Below are 22,795 nucleotides of genomic sequence, written 5' to 3'. Positions count from 1 at the left end.
GTTAGAGATTAAAATGTAGAATAGAAGCAGAAAATCAAATTTAACGCAACTTTAAAATCCCAAATGATGGTGATCTGCAAAAGCAACTTTTAACTACCACGACCACATGTCAAGCAAGAAGTCCTGGAATGCGATAATGAGAGCCAGCGGCCCTTGAACATGCCTAGCCCAGCGTTCAGGACAGCAGATTCCCTTCCTGGCACTCCATAGCGTAAGCAAACAGCAATCTCTCAGTGCATTCAAATCCATAAGGCTGTCAAATGATCCTTGCTGCATCTAAGACATTTTTTAGTCATTTTCCTTCTGTGTTCCCAAAGATGGTGATAGAAAGAAAAGCACTCATTTCTAAAAATCAACCAATCAGTCAAGATTAGCACAAAGCTACTCACATGCAACTCCTGCTTCTTAAGGTCTTCTAAGTCTGGGAGCTGTCTGGTCGTGAACTCAATCCTAGTTGTGATCCTGTTGATAATTAATTTAATGCTTGGATAGTCCTTCATGTATGAAATATTATTTACAGAGGATTGCTGGTGATGCTCTTTTGTGTCACTTGGGTTTTCGCTGTCCATCAAGCTGGGGTTGCTGGGGAAGCCTCCGTAATGGAAAGGTGATGAGATCAGAAGCTCTTGGTGGGCCCCAGAAAGGATGTAAGAAGCCATTACCAAGGTCATTATTATCAGTCCAAAAACGAGGCTACATCGCTTCCCCTTTTTGAAGCGCAAAAACCCACCCCAGTTTTCGTTCCCTTCAGTCCTCACTTCAAGAACAGCAAGCAAGTTCATCTGCTTACTGTCCACACGAAACAGAATTTTGTTTTCTCCTTTGCACGTGGGGCACGCCTGGTGACCGTGATGGGGGCCCCCTTGGCAGTTGACCTGCTGCTTGTGTGCGCCGTCGGGTAACAGCTGTATGCAGCAATTAATGCAGTGCCTCATGGTAGTACCAGTGCCCTGGGCTGCTGGCTTACCGAGCCATGGGTGGGCCCCCCAGGAGTCTGGATGTCCGCAAGTCGTGCTGGAAAACCTTAAGAATGCCTTGTGATTACAGAAAATGGATGGAAAGCACAAATACAAAAATAAGCAGACACCACAGCACTAGAGAAAGAGGATGCACGTTCTTTGGTTCAGCTCCAAAAGAAAACAAAAGGAGGTGATGTCCCAGAGTCATGTTCTACAAGAGCCGCTGCAACCTCAGAGAAGGTCACAAGTTCGGGAGCAGCTCTGCCTGCCCTTCAGGTTTTTCCCATGGCACAAAAAAAGGTGGAAGAATTCTCACTGGGGAATGTGGAAACACACACAAAATTAAAAGAAATCATGGTCTTCTCACTGATGGATGGATTGCCATGCCATCCACGGAGGCATCTGTGAAGATCTCCGCTTTTACATCCTGAGTACCTTTGGAATATTTCCTCTTTGTGGGGCGCAAACTTTAAAAAATGCCAGATTTCCTACACAGAAAGACAAGAAGCTTTATTACATTGTGTGGTAATAGCAATAACCCAAAGCTCGTCCTCCAAGGAGAGACAGATGCTCACTCTCTTTTCCACCTCTAAGTCCAGCCAAGCCAGCCTGGTTCTAAGCAAGTCATAGAAAATCGTGAGGATAAAGGAAGAGGTTTCAGGTCCTTGCAGTTGGCTTTGGGGCTCAATTTCTGCCACCAAACATGGCCCCAATCCTAGCACCACCAGCGCCACATCAAACATCTCACATTGTGCATAGTCCACATCTCCCCTAATCCCTCTGCCTTGATACATCTCAGTTACAGGATCTCTGAATCCCAGGATGTTGTGACCATTCTCAGATTCATGCACAGTCAATGACTACAAATTTGTGGGATGAATTGAAATATCAGTGCTTTTCAGTCAATGAAAAATCTCAAGAATACTAAGGAGGATGATTAGAAAGGGAGCGGGCAGAGAAAATGTGTTTTTTCCCTCTCGCTGGCATCAGCAGACTCTTTCTTAGAGTTAACCTTTATTATCAGATTAGGAAGCAAAAGTTAATGGAAATTTAGAAACAATGAAATGAGTCTCTCCTTCAATAGAATGTATCATTTAAAAAACCACTTGACTTTATGTTATTAAGCAATTAAATCCAATGTATAGTATTCCCTCGAGCGACACAGAGCTTCAGACCCTGACATAATTTTTCACTTTCATCATCTTGAGCAAGATATGATTCTTAAAAACCCATTAATAGAATCCTGTGGTTATAAAATATATTGTTGCCCAAATGACACTTCTTTGTAGATGTCATAAAAAGAGCCATGGATAAGCAAAAAAGGAGACCTACTTAGTTTCCAGCAGTGGTAGATCAGCACTAATTGGCTGTGTGACCCTAAGCAAGCCACATAACCTCTCTGAGCTTTGGTTTCCTCAATAGTAAAATTAGGATAATAAGGACACCTTAACAGGTACTAAATTAGCTACTACATGTAAACAGTTTGAATAATGCCTGACACATATTTAGCATACCATAAAAGGTGGATAGCATTGATAATAACAGCATCATCAACTATTATTATTATGATTTTTCATTGTCAGTGAATGCCAAAAACATTTGAAATGGAATCAAAGATGAGAGATCCTATACCACATGATTATTCTTTAGCAATTGAAAATTACCCAAGAGTGGTAGACTCCAACTCTACACACGCCACCCCTCAAACAACCCTCACTGTCTCCATAGAGGCGGCATTAACTAACCCCGCATCAAGATCTCCATGTACTGGCTGAAGGATTAAACAATCAGAACTCAACAGAAGAAATGTTCATGCCCCTTGGACTGAAAACCTCATGTTTTCTCAAAATATGGTGACCAAGAAATAGCCAAGCTGTGTTTCCCAAAACGTCTTCCTCCCACAAAATGTTCTGCTTGCCGTTGGTGAGTGTTCTGTGCTTAAATTATTTGGAGAAAATGTGGAATGGACAAAATTACACAGAATTCTTTACAGCTGAACTTTTCAGGGCCTTTGATATGCTAATAAGCCCTGTGAATCCACAAGAGAGGAATATAATACACAAAGTTGGAAGTACATAATTGGCCAAGGAATCTCACTAGGGTATCAAGGAGCCAGTTTGAGAACGGCTGGTCAGTAGAGGCTGAGACCTGAGTCCTGCAGAGGCGCCGGGGTGGGGATGCGGAAGGGGCCAGTTCTGGGAAGCCAGGCCAGACATCTCAGGCCCTACACCCATCTCTTATCCCTGAAGGCAGCTGGAGGGACATGAGGGCAGCTGGAGGGACATGAGGGCAGCTGAAGGGACATGTCAGAAACCTCAAGGATCAACCTCTGCTTCAAACTTGCTCAACCACCCCTGACCCATTGCTTGCTACAAACAATTCTTCCAAACTAAAGAAACAAAAGGGCAAGATCCCCTACTTGGAAACTCCATCATTAAAGCCAAGAAAACATTTTTTCACATGTCCAAGACAGGGCCAAGCCGGGGTTAAAAATGAGACTCCAACCAGCAGCTCAGCGGGGAGGGAATTCGCACCCTCCTGTCTTTCTGCTGCAGAAAATCGAATTAGATTCTTTAAAAAGCAAACAAAACACGGACTTTGAAGCTCCAAGATAGGAATGTACATAATCTGGACCCAAAGGAACGGGCAAAACATTCCTAAACAAGGGCAGGGGCAGCTCATTTCAAGCAAAGTAAAAACATGAGCAGCCGACAGTCTCAACAGACAGGAGGGAAGATGGGGTGCCCGGACCGGGTCCACAGAGCATGTCTGCGGGGCAGCCGCCCCCACCAACCAGCCCAGCCTCTGCAAGTCCTGCTTCCTAAACAGAAAGACCTGAGGAGGCAATTTGAGATGCTGCAAGAGCCTTAGCAAAACACTCAGATACAGTGTTTTCTCAGCTCCTAGCATTCTTTCATTCATTCATTCATTTATTCAACAAATACCTTTTGAAGAACAGCTGAGTGTTGCGCATGTCCAGATAGGGGGAGACCAAAAGCCAATACAAGATGAGGGATGTGATGTGGAAATAAGAGATGAGTATTTGGTCTCTATCCTCGGGTACTGGTACACAGGTGCTAAAATCCTTGGAATTTTTCTGAGTGATGGGGTGAGAGAAGCACCTTTCGTCATTCATGACAAGCCCCTTTCAGCCATACCTGAGTGTATCCTGATGCGGTGACCCTTTGCGGGCCAGGCTAGCTCCAGGATGGGGGCTGGTCACCAGAAAGACCAAGCCTCAATGAGCAGCTTTCAGCAAACCCCTCAAACTCCGGGTAGGGAAGAAGAGCTGCAGATTAAGTCAATCACCAGTGGCCAATGATTTAACCAATCATGCCTTTGTAATGGAACTGCCATCAAAACCCTTAAACCACAGGGCTCAGGCAGCTTCCAGGTTGGTGGATCCTTCGAGGTGCTGGGAGGGTGGAGTGGAGGGAGACGGTGTGGAAGCCCCACACACCCTCCTCCACCATACCTCGCCCCATGCGTCTCATCTGCTGGCTGTTTCTGCATTGTATGCTATAATAGACTGATGATGAGTCAAGCACTCTCCTGAGTTCTGTGAGTCATTCTAGTGAATTACTGAACCCGAGGAGGTTGTGGGACTCTCTTGCCTTTGTAGCCAATTTGGACAGAAGTGTGGGTAACCTGGGGACCCAATACTTGGGACTGGCGTCTGAAGTGGGGCAGTCTGGTGAGACCAAGCCCTCAAACCTGTAGAGTCTGAGGCTGCCTCTGGTAGGGACAGACTTGAATTGAATGGTAGGATAATCAGTTAGGTTCTGGAGTTGGAGGATTTGCTGGTGTTGGAAAATACCTCTGGGCTGGGGTGGGTGTGGGGGGGGTCCTCTCTGAGAAAAAAACATAAAGCTGTCTTACATTTACAAGTTTTCACCAAAATCGATAGCCACTGTATAGTATGTCAAATACTCAGTAAGATGGACAAGCAATCTGAAGCCCAGGTGAGTCCCTTGTAAGTGAAGGCCCTAGAGCCTGGAGGCTTCTAGACAAGACCTCCCCTGACAGGCGTGAGTGGTGCAGGGCTGACCCAGAGAGGAGGCCTGTTCCCAAGTGGAGCTTCTGTCCCACCAGGAGTAGGGGCTGCAGGGCACAGGCTATAAAGAAGTCCCAAATGAATAAGATAATCACAGACGCTGCTAGATAAAGGCTATGCAGAAAAGAATAAAGAAAAGGGGGAGAGAACAATAAAACCATTGGAACAGGGTTTTGGAATCCTTTGTGCCGTCCTAGGACTGGCCCATTCTTTGTTCTCAGGGCTGTCCTGCGCACTGTAGGATGCTTAGCAGCACCCTGGCCTCCACCCACTGGATGCTATAGCACCCCTTCCCCTGAGATGTCACAACCAAAAACATCTCCAGGCATTGTCAATGTCCCCTGGGGTGCATAATCACTGCTGGGTTGGAGCTACTGCCTTAGAGAAGTGGGAGGTATGATACACAGGGTGACAGGGAAGACCTGATTTCAGAGGGGACGTTGGAGGAGAAACCTGAACAAGAAGGAAGCCAGTCACGTGGAGACCAGGGGAAGCAAAGGCCCCGTAGAGAGACGCTGTGGGGAGTCCCAGCCCATGAGGGCTACTGGCAGGGTAGGCCCTGGGGCAGAGGCTGGTGGGGGTGGAAACCCGATGGGAGAGGAGGCAGGGACCAGGCTCTGTAGAGTCTTGAAGGCCAAAGTCAGGGGTGGGATTTGCTCAAGTGCAAAAAGGGAGGCATACTACATATTCTTTTTTTTTTTTTTTGAGATGGAGTCTCACTCTGTGGCCCAGGCTGGAGTGTAGCGGCACGATTTTGGCTCACTGCAACCTCTGCCTCCCGGATTCAAGCAATTCTCCTGTCTCAGCCTCCCGAGTACTGAGATTACAGGCACGCATCACCGCACCCGGCTAATTTTTGCATTTTTAGTAGAGACGGAGTTTCACCATGTTGGCCAGGCTAGTCTCGAACTCTTGGCCTCAAGTGATCCAGCCCGCCTTGGCCTCCCAAAGTGCTGGGATTACAGGCATGAGGCACCACGCCTGGACTCAAAAGAATTTTTACACTATGTATAACTATCAAAGAACACAACTCAGGGAAGAAAAATCCAATTAATGGGGTGGTATTGAAAGGAAAATGGATTGCTGTTATGTTCTGTATCTGGCCTTTTCCACAGGCCACAAATTATCCCAAGAACAGTCATTCAGAAACCTAACACTCAAGTGGTTCTTCCTTCAGAAAGGAGTCATGTGTGCCCCCTGCACTTCACCTGTCTGGAATGTCCACATTTGGTGCCGGTCGACTCAGACGAGACGGGGCCCTTGGCACTTCCGTTCATGTATTAAACCAAAGGATTCAGGTATACATTTCAGTGCGATTGCTTCCCACCTGGGCTCAATTCTGAGCCTGATGGATGCAGACCATCACTGTGGGAACCTGGCACCAGGAGAGAAATCAGATAACGGGTCCCAAAATAGAAAGTGTTCAATTACCCAGCCCTTGCTTGGACACCCCCTATTAACCTATGCACCCAAGCATCATTAGCAAGCCATTTATAACAAAATTGTAATTGAGAGACCCAGAAATACCACTTTAGATTAAGTAATTGAATGCCCCCTCAGTGTAAGATCGATAAAGGGCATCCAATTTCACCCTAGGAAAAACTTATTAAATTATTATAGCTATAAGCTGATATAGCAGAAGAAAGATGTATGAAACTTCAGAAGAAAACTGGATGGATTTAAATAAATAGCTTCATTTAGGTAGACCATTTACATTTGCCCTCTGGGGACAGAAAGGGAAAAAAATAGCTAATTACATTATTTTACTTTTATGTTTTAAGGAAAAAAATTCAATGGGTCTTAATTAACCTTTACTAAAACACAAAGCCTTCTTCTGATTAGTATGTCTAACTGCTGACATTTCTCTTTAGGCTATATATATGGAAATATATTTTTTCAAGGAATATTAATCAACAAGTAGGAGAAGGAACATTTTTCACATGTAGCTCAAAGACAGAAGGTTGTTGCTGAGACTGAGAAGAAAGCCAACAAGACTGAAGAGTTCTGTACAAATTATAAATAATCAGATTCACTCTTCTACCTGGACTTTGACAGTTTTGATCACATCCCAGTCAATAAGCAGAATAAAGCCACACCACTCCATCAACATTCACTGGCCCATAGCATAGCAGAGAGGACACAGCAGTCACATGGGTTAGGATTCCAAGTCCATGTCCACCCAGTGGCCTTGGACAAATCACTTAAGGTTTCTTGGCCTCTGTATTTTTCAAAAGAAGTCCCTGCTAGCAACAGATCACATACAGCATTGGAATTAAGAGCCTGAGTGCTGGAGCCAGGTTGCCCAGGTTTGATCTTGAACAAGATATTAAACGTCTCTTCTCCCCATTTCTTTGGATATGACTTAGGAATAATCACAGGACCTGTATCACGGCAGTGCCGTAAGCATTCAGTGAACTCATTCATGTAAGGTGCTTAAAAGAGTGTCTGGCCCGGCCAGGCGTGGTGGCTCATCCCTGTAATCCCAGCACTTTGGGAGTCTGAGGCAGGCAAATCACAAGGTCAGGAGTTCGACACCAGCCTGACCAACGTAATGAAACCCCATCGCTACTAAAAATAAAAAATTTGCCAGGAGTGGTGGCGCACGCCTGTAATCCACACTACTCAGGAGGCTGAGGCAGGAGAATCATTTGAATCCAGGAGGCAGAGGTTGCAGTGAGCCAAGATGGCACCACTGTACTCCAGCTTGGGCAACAGAGCAAGAGTCTGCCAAAAAAAAAAAAAAAAAAGAGTCTCTGGCCCATAGTCAGTGCTCAATAAATGTTAGCTGGTATTACAGATGCACAGTCCTGGCCCACAGTGGGAATTCGATAGTCATTTATTACTCTTTACCATAGATTGCATTATTAGTCTCAATTTTTTCTTCTTCCCATGTTCACATTCTTTGCCACTTTGGAGGGCCTTCAGCTACAGGAGTGACGTATTTCTCCACCCTTCGGTTTGAGTTGGGTGGCTCACTTTGGCCAGCAGAATAAGGCAGAAGTGGGCTTAAGGCTGGCACGTGCCAGGCACTAAGACATGTCCTGTGTACTCATTTGTCCTCTTGCACCCTTGCTTGGCCAGGAAGAGGGGGAGACAGGTGGAGCAGGGCCACCTGGCTGAGCCCACCCAGAGCAACCAATACCCACTGGATCCCAGCCAATTCCTAAAGACACCATAAACATAATAAAGGGTTGATTTTTCTTTTCTTTTTTTTTTTTTTTCCAGACAGAGTCTCACTCTGTCACCTCTGTCACCCAGGCTGGAGTGCAGTGGTGTGATCTCAACTCACTGCAACCTCTGCCTCCCGGAGGCTGGCTACCACCAGCAGCAGCTATGCCAATGTGATGATGGAAACTCAGAGGGGAGGCTGGGTGCAGTGGCTCACACCTGTCATTGCAGCACTAGGCGGATGACTCAAGCCCAGGGGTTCTAGACCAGCTTGGGCAACATGGCAAAACCTTATCTCCACAAAAAAATACAAAAATTAGCTGGGTGTGGTGGTGCACACCTGTAGTCCCAGCTACTCGGGAGGCTGAGGTGGGAGGATTGCTTGAGCCTGGGGAGATTGAGGCTGCAGTGAGTCGTGATCACACCACTGCACTCCAGCCTGTGCAACAGAGTGAGACCCTCTCTCAAAAACAAACAAACAAACAAACAAAAAGAAACTCGGAAGGGAGCTGTTCCGGAGTTAAGACACAATGGCTGAAACATCGGAAAACAACACTGACAAAATGTGTGTTTATGACAACCACAGCTGTTTTGTTTTAGTTATCCGAACAACTGCCCCACACTCCCCCACCTCCTGATGAAGAGGCCTTCCTCTTTGCCTCTTTTCAGTTACTAATTTCTTCCTTGCTTCCTTCCTCTCCCTGAGCAAGCCCTTCCTGTAATCTGATCCGTATGGTTTCCTTGCCAGATTTTTTCTTTCCTGATGACTGGGACACGTCACCCGTGCTTTGTCTAAAACAGGTATTCTCAAACCACAACCTGGGGGATCTTCCTGGCTGGCCCAAAATCTGTGCATACAAAACCCAGGCAGTTTTTTAAGCTTATTTTTAAAGCACACTTGACTCTCTGTTAAGTTCATCATCAACGTTGGTTTTGGTTAATCACAACTACCTTACATGCATACAAAGTACATTCAATGCTATTGTTTTAGTCCATAAGCCATATCCATAATAAACAGGCATTTCCCCAAGATCCGATCTCTACAATATGCAGCCAGCGCCTCCCCTGCGTCCTGAGTTCACTGATTCTCAACTTGGTAGAAAGATGGGATGTAGGAAAAATGGTTTCCAAGCAGTCAAAAATAAGACATTATGCCAGGCTTGGGAGTTGGGCAGACCTGCATTTCAACCCGAATCAAGTCTGTAACTGCTCTATGATCTCAGGCAATGAATTTAACCATTCTGTGACTAGGTTTCCTCATCTGTAAAATGGGAATAAAATGATCTCAGTCTCCTAGTGTGGATGTGAGGAAGAAATGAGGTCATGTACACAAAATGCTTAACCCAGAGTCTAGTACCCTGCACACCTTGGAAGGATGAGCCATCCCAAAACATGCCAAATTGATGTGTTGATTATTTTGAGTCAAAAACATTGGAGAAATTATAGTTTCAGAAAGGGCCAGCTGACCTGTCTCTTCCTGCATACTCCAAGCCATAGACTCCTCTGGGAGGAGTACCCTTCCCCTGCCAGGCCAAGAAAATGGCCCTCCTCAGCACAGCCTGGGAACTGGGGGCTGCAATGGATCAGGATAAATACACTTCACAAAGTAACCCTTCTCTTCCACTGGTGTTACACACCCCATATATCTCCCAGAGACTCCCCTAGAAGTGTATGTTGCTCCAGCAGGTCCCTTCTGTTCCGTCTCTTCTGAAATTGATTGTTCTTTGTCTAAAAGGTCTAAAAACATCTTGACTTGGCCACTCCTTCAAACTTCACTCTCTTGTGAAGATTCCCAGGTCCATGGAAAACTAACAAAGTGTGTTTGCTTTCCTTTTGTTTGTCTGCCTGGTGTCGAGGGGGCTTCTGGATGCAGTTGAGGAGCCTGCATAAGAGCTCACGAGGAGGGGGTTGGAGGTGATCTCTGGCTCCCCTGCATCTTGGTAAATGACCCGGATTCCTTGCATTATTACTGGAGAGACCCTTGGGTCTTCACTCTAGGGTTACTTGCTTTCAGTGTGCATATATTATAATTCCAGACACCGGTGTCCCATTTTCCTGTCTGCCACTCGTCGGAGGTGAAGCACTGGAAGAGGCAGGTGGCCACACAGATGCAGGAAGTAACACCCAAGTTCTATAGTAGAACAAGGTACTAAAAAGCTGAGCTGGCCAGGATCATTCGGGCACCCCTGTCACCAGGGCCCGTAGCTCTTGCGAGCCAGGCACAGCTGTGGGGAAAATTCTGGAAAAGCTCACCCCCCTCCAAACGACCATGCCCATCCAGAACTTGTTTCAGTGCTCAACAGCAAGGGCCAACTTTCCAGAAACGCGCCCATCCCCAAAGATCCAGGGTAAACCAGCCACTGCTGTACAGATGGGAAATCCAAGACAGTGAAGCTCCTGGGATCCCTGAGGATTCTACTGCAGTCATTCACAGTAAGAAACACCCGGAACCCCTCAACAATGATGCTGGGTACACTCAGACCCAGGGCAAAACCCAGGTGGGCTCCAGCGAATCATCAACTTGCCAGTATAAACCTGCGGGTACCTGCATCCAGCCTGCCTTTTATAGAGGAGAAACCGAGGCCAGTGTGGTCTGTACTTCCCCAAGGACATGCAGCCCGTTATAGAAAGATGGGGCAAGAGGCCTCAGGAGCCTGACACTCAGTCTTCCACCATCCCTCAAGAGGAAGCCCATCCTAACCTCTACCCCTACCACCCAGGCCTGGCCTCAGACAGTCCAGCGGCTTCTCTAGGCCCCTGGTGCCCTTCCCCCTTCCAATCTTTTGAGGAATCCCTTCTGAGAAAACAGATTTGCAGTCTCACTCAGAGACACAGGACAGGAAGGTGAGGGAAGCATCCCAGGAGGTAGCTGATGGGATGAAACTCCCCTACCTCCTTCAATCTCCTTTGAGCACCTTGTCGGCCTGGGGCATTGAATCTTAAACTGTCTCAATTCAGACTCTATTCATCACTCAGGCTTGTCTCCTGCAGCCGGGGAAGTGTGCTAGGAGACGGGTACAGCCCCAGGACAGAGACAAGGGATGGGGGAACGGAGATGTGTAGAGGCTGGCCTGGTACCAAGTGTGGGGACAGGGGAAGGAAGGACAGAAAGCAAGGCGGGCAGGGGCAGGGGAAGAGGGAGAGGTGGGGCTGTCCCTTGTCAGTTACCTTTGCAGCTGAGACAATGGACAGGAATGGAACTGGCCCCATGCACAGGAGGCAGGCCCCAGTGCGCAGCCCCCGACTCCTATTTTGTCCCTGCACATCAACGAAGCCTGGGCTGTGTAGAGTTGGACACTCTGTGGCCCAGGCCTGTACGACCGGACGCGCTGCGGCCCAGGCCTGGACGACCGGACATTCTCAGGCCTAGGCCTGTACTACCGGACACGCTTTGACCCAGGCCTGCCTGTACGACCGGACACTCTGGGGCCCAGGCCTGTATGACCGGACACACAGCAACCCAGGCCTGTGCGAACGGACACTCTGCGGCCCAGGTGGTGGCTTCCATGATAATTTGCATTTTAAAACTTCAGAGCAGCAAAGGAGATACCTTCCCAGCAAGGCAGGGAGCTGCTTGGTGTCCTATCACTGACCTGGCTGGTCACGCTGAGTGTCACTTCATCTCTCAGGGCCTCTGTTTCTCCGTATATAAGATATGGATTTGGGACTACCCCTTTTGGCCATAACACTCATGGGTGGATGATTTGAAGTTAATTTCTCCTTAATAAAAACTCATTATCTTCATTCATTATGTCTTTTAGGGCTGCTCAGAGGCCAGTGATTTCGCAGTGAGCGTTGACTAGCCAGCACGGCGCTTGCTTTATTAGCCAGATAATTAATCCAACAGAGACACAGGGTTTTCTCCAGATTAGCGGCCCACACACTTTTGCACATGTTTATTTAAACACCTACTATGTGCAGGGCTTGCATTTGTTGGGGCTCCAAAGACAAAGACTGCAGCATGTCCAGTCATACAGGCCTGGGCTGCAGCGTGTCGGGTCGTACAGACAAAAAAATGAACAGCCTGGGTCCTCTGGGAACATCCCATCTAACTCCAGAACAAAGACTCCAGAGGCTCCAGAAAAATGGCCACATTCGGGACTGTATATCCCATTTCAAGGACAGCCGTGAAGCCCACCCAGCCCCAGAGAATCTGCAGAAGAACTAGCTCTGCTCCAGCAAGCCAAACAAGCATGGTAACAACAGCAGTGATTCAGTGAACCAGGGCCTCTGGCCGTGGCAGGCAGGAGGGAGAATGGGGTCTTTTTCCTATTCTGTGATAGCTTGCTCTCTAATAGGGTAATCAGCTCCAGCTCCCTTGTGCAACCACCCGAGATATGGGCCAAACACAGCAGATGTCCCAGTCTCTCTGAAATGCACAAAATAATCAGGTTTTCTCAGCAAAGGGGCAGAGTGGACCAGAGACTTCAAATATATTCATGCTGCAGTTCTCCCCCAATGATTTCAATGTGCACAAAAGACTCTAAAGGTCTTTGTGACACAATCAATAATTTTTTCTGAAACCAAGTGGAGAGAAAAGCTATTTCAGAGCGCTCATTTTATTATTTCCAGTAGTAAATCACACCAGTGTAGGGACTAGATTTTCTCATGCTTGTATATCTACTGACTCCGGTTTTCCAATAAGGCAGAGGCCACTCAAGAGGAGCTTACAGGGTATGCCGAGAAGCGCGTCTACCAAAATGGCTCTAGGGAACAAAGCGAGGACAGTCATATAGCTGCAAAGCATTTCAGCAGCACACAGAGTCAGTTTAGGGTTTTAAGTGACCCCAGGGTTGGCGGCAAAAGAAGAAGGAAATGCCTGATAGTCCAGTGTCTGCCACTTGAAAAGGATCATGCTAGGTCCCTTCTTGAAGGCACTCTCTGAGGTCAGCACTGAGATTCCCCAAGTCATGTGTGGGAAACTGAGGCACAGCAGGGTTCAACACATAACCCTGAGTCACAGGGCTCACCAGCGGTGGGGCCAAAATCCAACCGCTGGTCTGTGTGGCTGCAAAGCCTGTGACCTTTCTCCTGCAGCAGGTGAACGAAGCTGTTATTGGCAGCTGTAGGGGAATATGCTCAAAACTCAAGGCTCACAGTGGAGCACGGTCAGCCGTCACTCAGCCCACCAGCCACCCGTCTCCCTTGTAAGGAGGTGAGGCTGGACTACAAGCTCCACAAAAGGCCAGGGTCACTGGTGCTCAACCCTGAATAGCACAGAGTAAGTGCTCAATACATACTTTTAAATTAAAGAGTCAGGGAACAAGCTCCAGAAAGCATGGCAAATATCCAGCAAATATCCAGAACAGAGTTCTTTTTTTTTTTTTTTTGAGACGGAGTCTCGCTCTGTTGCCCAGGCTGGAGTGCAGTGGCGCAATCTCGGCTCACTGCAAGCTCCGCCTCCCGGGTTCACGACATTCTCCTGCCTCAGCCTCTCCGAGTAGCTGGGACTACAGGCACCCGCCACCACGCCCGGCTAATTTTTTGTATTTTTTAGTAGAGACGGGGTTTCACCGTGGTCTCGATCTCCTGACCTCGTGATCCGCCCGCCTCGGCCTCCCAAAGTGTTGGGATTCAGAACAGAGTTCTTATTGCTGAGTCACAACAACAGTGACGACAGCTAACATGTGTTGAGGGCTTTCTTGTGTCCAGACACCAGGCTGGGGTTGATATGGATTATTCTATTTAAATGTCATAATCTAAGAGGAAAGTACAATTACTACTTACATTTTACAGATGGGGAAACTGTGGCCCAGAGAATTTAATGCTACACACTTCCTCCCCCAAATGATTTACAGAATACAGGACAGCAAGCTGGCCTAGGGATGAGCTGGAGACCCAAGGCCTAGGCTGAACACCAGCCACAGGGTTTAACCAGCCACATGACCGTAGGCAAACCCCTTCACCATTTAGACCCTCATTCTCTTCATCTCAAAGTCAATGTGGAAGGCTCAGCATTGTTACATGGGTGCAGTGATCTCAGGAGCCCAGGATGTTTAATACACATTATAATTATTCTTTTTGCACGTTTTCAGGGTTCGAACATCTGCAACATCAAACCTTAATTACCAGGAAAAAGTGACCCATTTTCAGACTGGGGTCATTCTGGCTGTGGTGTATTTCGACTACAAAGATGAGTGGTACATTCTAGTTGCTGTCCAACAATTTTTCCTTGACACAAATAGAGAAATGAATGAAAAGCAGCAGCCCAGAGTATAATGCACAGAGACTACAGATTAAGGACAGAAGGAGCAGGGTGACTCTGTCCATCCTCAGGTCCCCAGACTCCCCCTGCCCACTTTGACCTGACTTCATGAAGAGTGAAAAGGTTTCAGGACAGTAGAAGATGCCCAGCCCAGATGTCCTTCAGGACGGGCAGAGGAGAAAGGTCTCACATGGACACATAGCTCACACGTTCAAAACCAACTGCAAATCATGATTCTGCAGATGCACGATGCACCCTAGAATGAATCCATTACAGGCGGCGCGATTGAAAGGGGAGCAGCTGCACACTCCCCACCAGATGGCCTTGCTGATCCGGGTAGTTCTAAACATTGTTTTATTTCCAAAGATGAGCAAAATAAGAATCTGGTTAACCCTTCAATGAGAAGAACTGCCTGAAAACCCTTCATTGGAATTTATTTCTTTCTGATGGAAAGACCAAGCAACCCAAATAAATGACGAGGTCCTCTGGAGGGTTTTACAGCCAGGCCAGTGGAGTTTCTCCAGGGCGTCACCTGAAGTCAGCTGACATTCACTGTCTGCCCCCAGACGGACCCAGCCCTTACTAAGCCTGACAAGAGGTGAGGAGAACAGCTCCAGTACCAACCCAGCTTGGCTGCAGGGACCTCAGGAGTGTGCACAGGTGTGCCAGCCCCCATGCAGTGTGTGCACAGGTATGCCAGCCCCCATGCAGTGTGTGCACAGGTGTTCCAACCCCCCCAGTGTGTGCTGGTCCTCCCCAGGAGTGTATGATATGCCAGCTCCGCCCCCAGGAGTGTGCAGATATGTACCTCCCCCAGGAGTGAGTGTGCAGAGGTGCGTCTGCCCCCCCCAGAAATGTGTGTTGTGCCAGGCTCCTCCAGGAGTCTGTAAAGGTGTGTCCCCCCGAGTGTGCAAAGGTGTGCCAGCCCCACCAGGGGTATGTGGAGGTGTGCCAGGCCGCCCAGCAGTGTGTGGAGGTGTGCCAGCCCCACCAGGAGTGTGCAAAGGTGGGCCAGCCCCACCAGAGGTGTGTGGAGGTGTGTCAGCTCCCCAGGGGTGTGTGGAGGTGTGCCAGGCCCCCAGGGATGTGTGGAGTTGTGCCAGACCCCCAGGGGTATGGGGAGGTGTGCCAGCCCCACCAGGAGTGTGCAAAGGTGTGCCTCTTCCAGGGGCATGTGGGCATGTGGAGGTGTGCCAGCCCCTCTGCCTCCAGTGTGCAGAGGTTAGCCAGGAGCTGTATGAAGCCGCAAGACAAACTGAAGCTTCCATGTTGAAAATATTTGAAATTTCCAACATTGAAAACATTGTTTTCAAATGAAGTTATATCCACGTATATTACTAACTGACAGAAAATTTGCAGAGATCCAACTCGCCTTGCTGGCTGCAAGCTGTCGGAGCCAGCCTGGGGAGCCCCAGGGAGCTCTCACTGTCTTTCACCTTTGAGTACTGAAGAGGAAAGTTTGAGAAGCACTGGTGTAGAGAGAAAGGGAAAGGAACCAGGATGAGCTGCTGTTTTATGGCAGGCATTAAGCTGGGAACCTGCTTCCTCTCATCTCTTTCTGACTTTTAGACAACACTAAAGGTAAGTGTAATCGCTCCATTGTGCAGATAAGAAAATGGTGGCTCTGGGTGGGGTGAAGTGGCTTGCCCTAAATCACATTGTAAGTAAATGGCAGAACTGGATTTAAACACAAGATGAAGCCCAAACTGCCTCTCACTTCATGGAGGATGGGACATGCACATTCACATTCACTCCCTGATATGGTTTGGCTGTGTCCCCACCTAAATCTCAACTTGAATCGTAGCTCCCAGAATTCCCACATGCTGTGGGAGGGACCCAGGAGGAGGTAATTGACTCATGGGGGCCGGTTTTTCCTGTGCTATTCTCGTGATAGTAAATAAGCACGAGATCTGATGGGTTTATCGGGGGTTTCCGCTTTTGCTTCTGTCTCATCTTCTCTTGCCGCGGCCATGTAAGAAGTGCCTTTTGCCTCCCACCGTGATTCTGGGGCCTCCCCAGCCAGGTGGAATTATAAGTCTAATTAAACCTCTTACTCTTCCCAGTCTTGGGCATGTCTTTATCAGCAGCATGAAAACGGACTAATACACTTCCCACACAGTTTCCCATTGTTGATTGTGGGTAGCATTTGGGGGCTTTGCTTTCTATTTACACGTTCCATCTTGCTTCCAATTTTACTTACATAGAGCAAGCATCACTTTTGTAACTACAAAGATAATAAAGAAGAAATAATAAATGCACAAAAAAATGGTGTGGGAAATAGAAAACGGACTGGGCCTAGGCCTCCAGGACGTGAGTTCACATCTAGTGAGACACGTCTCTGAGCCTCAGTTTCTTTATCTGTTGAAAATGCACGCACTCCTTGCCTCCCTCATCAGATCAGGCGAAATAGGGAATTGAAATGAGGCCACAGGGCCACACAAGGCAAGGCAGAGGTGGGCTAAAGACTTCGCGCAAAGCACCAGTGGGAAGCTCTGTCCAGGCTGCACTGTGTCCCCTCCTTTCTCAAGTTATCTGTGAATTAATAACATCTTTCCTCCAGACATACTATAAATCATAAAAAAAAACCTTCTATTACCATTCAACTCCAAATGACAGACCTGGGAGTGCAGCCGGGAAGGACATTTCCCCTTGTCTTCTCTGCCACTGCAGTGGAAAACCCCAAGCAGACCACAGAATTCCCTGGAGTGGGCGTGCATCTTCACACACACGCACGGACCAAAGGAACTCCAGCTCCAAGAGCAAAAGGGACAATGTGACCCCAGAGGATGCTGTTTTATGAATGTTCACCAATGCCCAAAGAGCGTTCGACAGAGGCAGCCTAGGATCTCATCCCACACAGCTACTGGGCACGTAGGAACGGGCACATACCCTTGTGGAAAGAGAAACGTCGCGGGGAAGAAAGATGAAAATCCAAAACGCAGAGGCAGGTAAACATCCACATATGCCATCTGGTTTGTATCAACCCCTTACTTGCTGTGTGCCCTCAGGCAAACTGCTTTGCACTTCGGTGCCTCCCTTCGCTGATCTGTAGCAGGGAAATTAACAGCAGTACCAACCCCATGGACAGGTGTGGAGATTAGATGGGAGAATCCCCACAAAAATATGCCCATGGAAACTGCCAACTCCAACTGCTCAACAAACGGCAACCACCACCACCACCACCACCAGCCTCATTTCTTTTTCTTTCCTCCCTCCCGTTTCTGCAAACAGGATCTCAGCTCCAACAGTAAGGACTTTGGCCTGGTGTATAAAGACCCAGCCCAGCCGGAATCAGTGGCCGAATACTTTTAAAAAGGATGAAGGGAGCCCGAGGCTCTGACAGTGAAGTGGCTTGCCCTAAATCACACTGCAAGTAAGAGGCAGAGCTGGACTTAAACGCAAGCTGTAGCCCTCTCACCTCGTGGAGGATGGGGACATGTATTTTCACATTCACTCATCAAGCAGTTTCCCATTTTCAAGAGTTGGGGGGTTTGGCTAAAGCTGCATGCAGACCAGCAATGTCTAAACAAAACTGCTTTGGAGAGTCTGGGAGAGAGCCCTTCTCCACCCTGATGTGGCCATGAAAACGCTGGTCCCACCAAGACACCAGGAGGCAAAGAGAGAGAGAGCCAGAGAAGAAACTAATTTAAAAATGGTCATTTCAGCCTGGGCGCAGTGGCTCACGCCTGTAATCCCAGGACTTCAGGAGGCCGAGGCGAGTGGATCACCTGAGATCAGCAGTTTGAGACCAGCCTGGCCAACATGGTGAAACCCCGTCTCTACTAAAAATACAAAAATTAGCTGGGCGTGGTGGCAGGCGCCTGTAATCCCAGCTACTCAGGAGGCCGAGGCAGGAGTATCGCTTGAACTCAGGAGGTGGAGGTTGCAGTGAGCTGAGATCGCACCATTGCACTCCAGCCTGGGGGACAGAGCGACACTCCGTCTCAAAAAAAAAAAAAGGTCATTTCAGACCCTCCTTCTCCTTGTCAACTTCCTCTAGCTTTTTAGATAACAGACCTAGTTTCTGATAACTCCACTCAGATCTAGAATCTAGATTTCTAACCTCTGTAAAATAGGTCAAACAAGTATTTATTTATAGACCTATCACCCAAGACACTGAACTTGGATATGCCCAGTCTATCAAAAAGGAATCTTTTTCTTTTCTCTTTTCCATTAGAGACAACCTGAAAGTGTTGATGGGGCATGGCTTGAAAAAAAAATCTCACTATGTTTCAGTATTCAGAGCTGGAAAAGTGAACATTCAATAAATATTATAACAAAGGCATGTTCCCCCAGAATACCCACGTCTCTCCAGAGCACAGCGAAGACCTTGCTTAAACCGCCGCTGTCTTGCTCATCCTGTCAAGAAACAGGGGCAACTGCCAGCTCTGGAAGGAAAGCTTCTTTTGCAGAGAGATAGAGCAGAGAGGGGAAGTGAGAAGTGAGAGGCAGCGATACAGCGTATGAATCAGACAGCTGAGCTTCGAGCGTTGTTTTGTGTCCTCAGTGCTATGTAAACATGATAATAAAAAAAACTTGTTCAAAAAATAATAAGTGGATCTTGGCTGAGGCACAGTCATCTCCCACAAAGCAAATGATCTATGGTATGAGAAACTAGTAACCTCTCTGAATTAATCACAGAAGAGTGGAATCCTTCTCATAAAGATCTGGAAAGCATTCAGGCCTCATTATGAAGGCCAGGACTTTGTTGCAGATAGCAGATTTCCTCCTGGGCTAAAACGAAGTCTCAAAAAAAAAAAAAAATGGACTTACGAAAAGTCATTGTAGCGGACTGGTTCAAGCTGACTGGTACAATCAAGAACTGCTCTGGTTTCTGTTTCAGAAAAATAAATATTTGATCAAAGCACGCAGTTGTTCAGACCTGAAGTCATTTCAGAATAAGTAAGAATTTTGCTCGATGCAATCAGAGTGCCTGTATGATGGCCTCCCCATCCCCGAGGCCTTCCCCATCCTTGCAAAGGTACAGCAGTGGCCACGGAGCAGAACGCAAGCCCCTGACGTGGAGTCCATGGGGATTCAGGGTGCGCAGCGTAGGCACAGCCCTGGCGTTGTGGGGCTTGCAGCCCAGGAGACAGACACCACGAGATCATGAAACAACCACACCTACTCTGTGACTTTGGGCGGGTCCCTCAACCTCTGAGCCCCTCCTTCGTCGCTGGGCTGTACCTGGGAACATTCAATCCCCCTTGCAGCACTGCATCCCCCCAACCCCACCCCTGACCTCCCACCCCTGCTGGCTGCCTTTATCTCGCTGTCTCTGTGTGTCCATCTCTGCCTCCCCCAGTCTCCTTAGCCAGATCCCCTTTTCCCCAACACCACTGGCCCTGCTAGACGCATTCACTCTTGCTCACCCTTCAGATCTCAGGCAAGGACCCCTTCCCTGAAACCCCAGACCACACTGGCCCTGCCCTGATCCTCCAACCCTTCCCACTTCCCTTTTTTGTGTGTGCTTGTCTGACTAGCATCTGCCTTAACCAGCTGATAGTCTTATCAGCTCCGTGAAGGCAAGAGTCTCTTCTTTTGTTCACTTTTACAAAAAAAGTCCTGAAGAAAATTATAAAGGTAGGCAGGCAACACATATAAAAACATAGCCCAGTCATAAAGAGAGAATGCCCAATACATGTTGGGGGCGGGGGTTGAATTTAAAATTTGGGCTGAGCGCCGTGGCTCTTGCCTGTAATTCCAACACGTTGGGAGGCCGAGGTGGGAGGATGACTTGAGCCCAGGAGTTCAAGACCAGCCTGGGCAACATGGCAAAATCCCATCTCTACAAAAAATTTAAAAATTAGCCAGGAAGAGTGGTGGCGCCTATAGTCCCAGCTACTTGGGAGGCTGAGGTGGGGGGATCTCTTGAACCAGGAGACCCAGGCTGCAGTGAGCCATGATCATGCCACTTGCACTGCAGCCTGGGTGACAGAGCAAGACCGTATCTCAAAAAGAAGAAAAAACTAAATAAATAATAAAACTTGGTAGGTTTTACAATTCTGCCTCTAGGCTTAGTCTCTCTATCACTGAAAACCTGTTTCTCCATGACTTTCAGGCAAATTGTTGTCACCCAACCCTGCTGTGGGACTGCTGGGGGTTGGCCCCAGGCTTCACTGGCCCTGGGGTTCCCGACACCCACAGAGAGCTACTCCCTGCCCCTCCCCCCTCAGTCCTGCTGGGAGCAGACACAAGGGTGATTCTGCAGGCCCCATTACGGCATCTCATTCCCACCAACCTCAAGAGCCCCTTCCTGCCTCTTCCAAATTAGCTTTCGCCCTTAACAAAACATGCCAAAATGATATGTCTCAGTAAATTATATGATTCTTATCTGTGGCCAGAAGTCTTGTTTTTTCCGTTTTGTTTTGTTTTGACCCATTCTCAGTTTCGTATAACCCTTTCAGGCAAATTTCTGCACCCAGAAGATACAATTTTTCAGCACATTCCACAAAATCCCAGGTACTAAGCTCAGGACAAAAGAAGGGGAAAAAAAATCCCTCCTCCCTTTTGGATCATTTTCATTCCTTTCCCGTAAAGGAAACTTGGAAACGTTTCAAAAGCATCGAGTATTCGGAATCAACTAAAAACCCAAATTCTTCTGTCTTTTTGTCTTTTTTTCTTATCTGGTCCCCTCAGTCACTTTTTCCCCTCTTCTACCCTTCAGAAAAGAAAAATACCAGCTACCTATCTAATTAAATGAGTGCCTCCATTTAGCCAATTTGAGAGATTCACTGGGTTTTATGGGAGGACTAGATTTAGGGGGTTAAAAAATTATTCATCAAGTTACAGAGTGTTGAGCTAGGAGAGCTTTGAGTGTCGACCAGCTAGGGGAAGGGGGAGGAGGCTGAAATGGAAAGAAAGAGACAGATGTTTCTCAAACTTCTTTAGCTAACACACTGCGAGTCTGGGACTCGAACCCAGGGCTGTCTCTCTCCACCACCGCCAAGACGTGTTCTGTCACTGCTTCTGCATCTATTTCTGGGACTGACCCACACCTCCTCTTATGTAACTGGCTGGGGAAAAAAAAAAAAAAAAACTAGTTTATACGGTCACAAAGCAATTTGCAATTATCTTCTTTCTAAATATTCATAAGCTGGGATTATTTTCTCCTTTGGATGACAACACAGTCAATGACATTGCTGGAAAGTCTTTGGTTGACTTAGTTTTTCTGAGGTTTTCACACCCAAAACCTTGAGCAAAAATGAAGGATGATGAACAAATCCCAAAGGTGCTTTTCCTTAGAAATGGCCAAAAGTGTTCACCTTACAATTTAAGCAAGAGGTAGAGACCTTTCATCTCAGGATGGGGGCACCCCCACCTGGGCTGCCATGCACCTCCCTCCTGGGGAGGTGGGCTCCAGCCCAGCCACAGCTCATTTCCTGGGCTGCGTCTCCCTGTCCCCTGACCAACCAAGCCCAACACAGCCACAGCTTTCTGAGACAAAGCCAGGACTTTTGGTGACAGCACATGCCTTGGGCTTAGCCTCCTCCCTTTGTCCCATTCTTCCTACCCCCACTAGGACCTAAGCCACCCCCAAGGGGCTCTGCAGCTGGGGCAGAGGGGCCATTTGCACATTCCAGAGTAACTGGCTGCACTTAGCACTGTGCCGGGCATGCAGCCCCCCATCTGAGTAACAAGACAATCGCACCCCAGACTCCACATCCTGCACTTAATGTTGTGAATACCAGGACTTCTGCAAGTGGCATACTTCCAAACTCCCTTAAAAATTTCTTTGGGGATCACAAAGAAGAGATTAGGAACATTTTCAGAGCATGAAGCCCAGATATTTATTGTCCATGGATATTTTCTGGCCAATGATTCACATGCACATCATTTGTGGAAATCTCTGGCATCTACTGCACTTATTCAGACCAATTTGCTCAGTAATCAGTGCGGGTGCACTTCTTTCCTGCTTCCTAAAATGTACAATCCAGTTGGGCATGGAAGCCGCTAGAATAGAAGCTCAGATCCAAACTGAGGCACCTGAGAGATCACGCTGTCAAAACCTCTCATCTCCCAGATAAGGACCAGGAGCAGGCCACCTGCCCCAAACCAAGGCTGACTTTCAAGTCTGATAAACAGGGAAGTTGGAGACTTCTTCTGCATGTTGGGCAATTAAGCTTACAACTGGAAGTCTGAGCCCTCAACTTCTTTCAGAAATAGATTTAGAAACAGACAGTTTTTGTTTTTTTGAGATGGAGTGTTGCTCTGTCACCCAGCCTGGTGTGTAGTGGCGTGACCTCAGCTCACTGCAACCTCCACCTCCTGGGTTCAAGCAATTCTCCTGCCTCAGCCTCCTGAATAGCTGGGATTACAGGCGCCCACCACCATGCCCGGTTAATTTTTGTATTTTTAGTAGAGATGGGGTTTCACCATTTTGGCCAGGCTAGTCTCGAACAGCTGACC

At 47.8% G+C, this 22,795-nt stretch overlaps 1 protein-coding gene across 6 annotated transcripts in view; it reads right to left on the bottom strand.

The window, feature by feature from the left end:
- Positions 1 to 22,795, bottom strand: part of CHST15 (carbohydrate sulfotransferase 15) — an 85,493-nt gene that overhangs the window by 37,002 nt on the left and 25,696 nt on the right. For all 6 annotated transcript variants that reach the window (XM_032175757.2, XM_032175764.2, XM_058435920.1 and 3 more), the window contains one exon: positions 390 to 1,447. In XM_032175757.2, the coding sequence (XP_032031648.1) occupies positions 390 to 935 (546 nt within the window). In that variant the 5' untranslated portion in view covers positions 936 to 1,447. The remainder of the gene's footprint in view (positions 1 to 389; positions 1,448 to 22,795) is intronic.

The sequence above is a fragment of the Hylobates moloch genome, unplaced genomic scaffold (assembly GCF_009828535.3).
Source record: "Hylobates moloch isolate HMO894 unplaced genomic scaffold, HMol_V3 SCAFFOLD_3, whole genome shotgun sequence".
Lineage (NCBI taxonomy): Eukaryota > Metazoa > Chordata > Mammalia > Primates > Hylobatidae > Hylobates > Hylobates moloch.
This window is presented reverse-complemented; position numbering and strand designations above follow the sequence as displayed.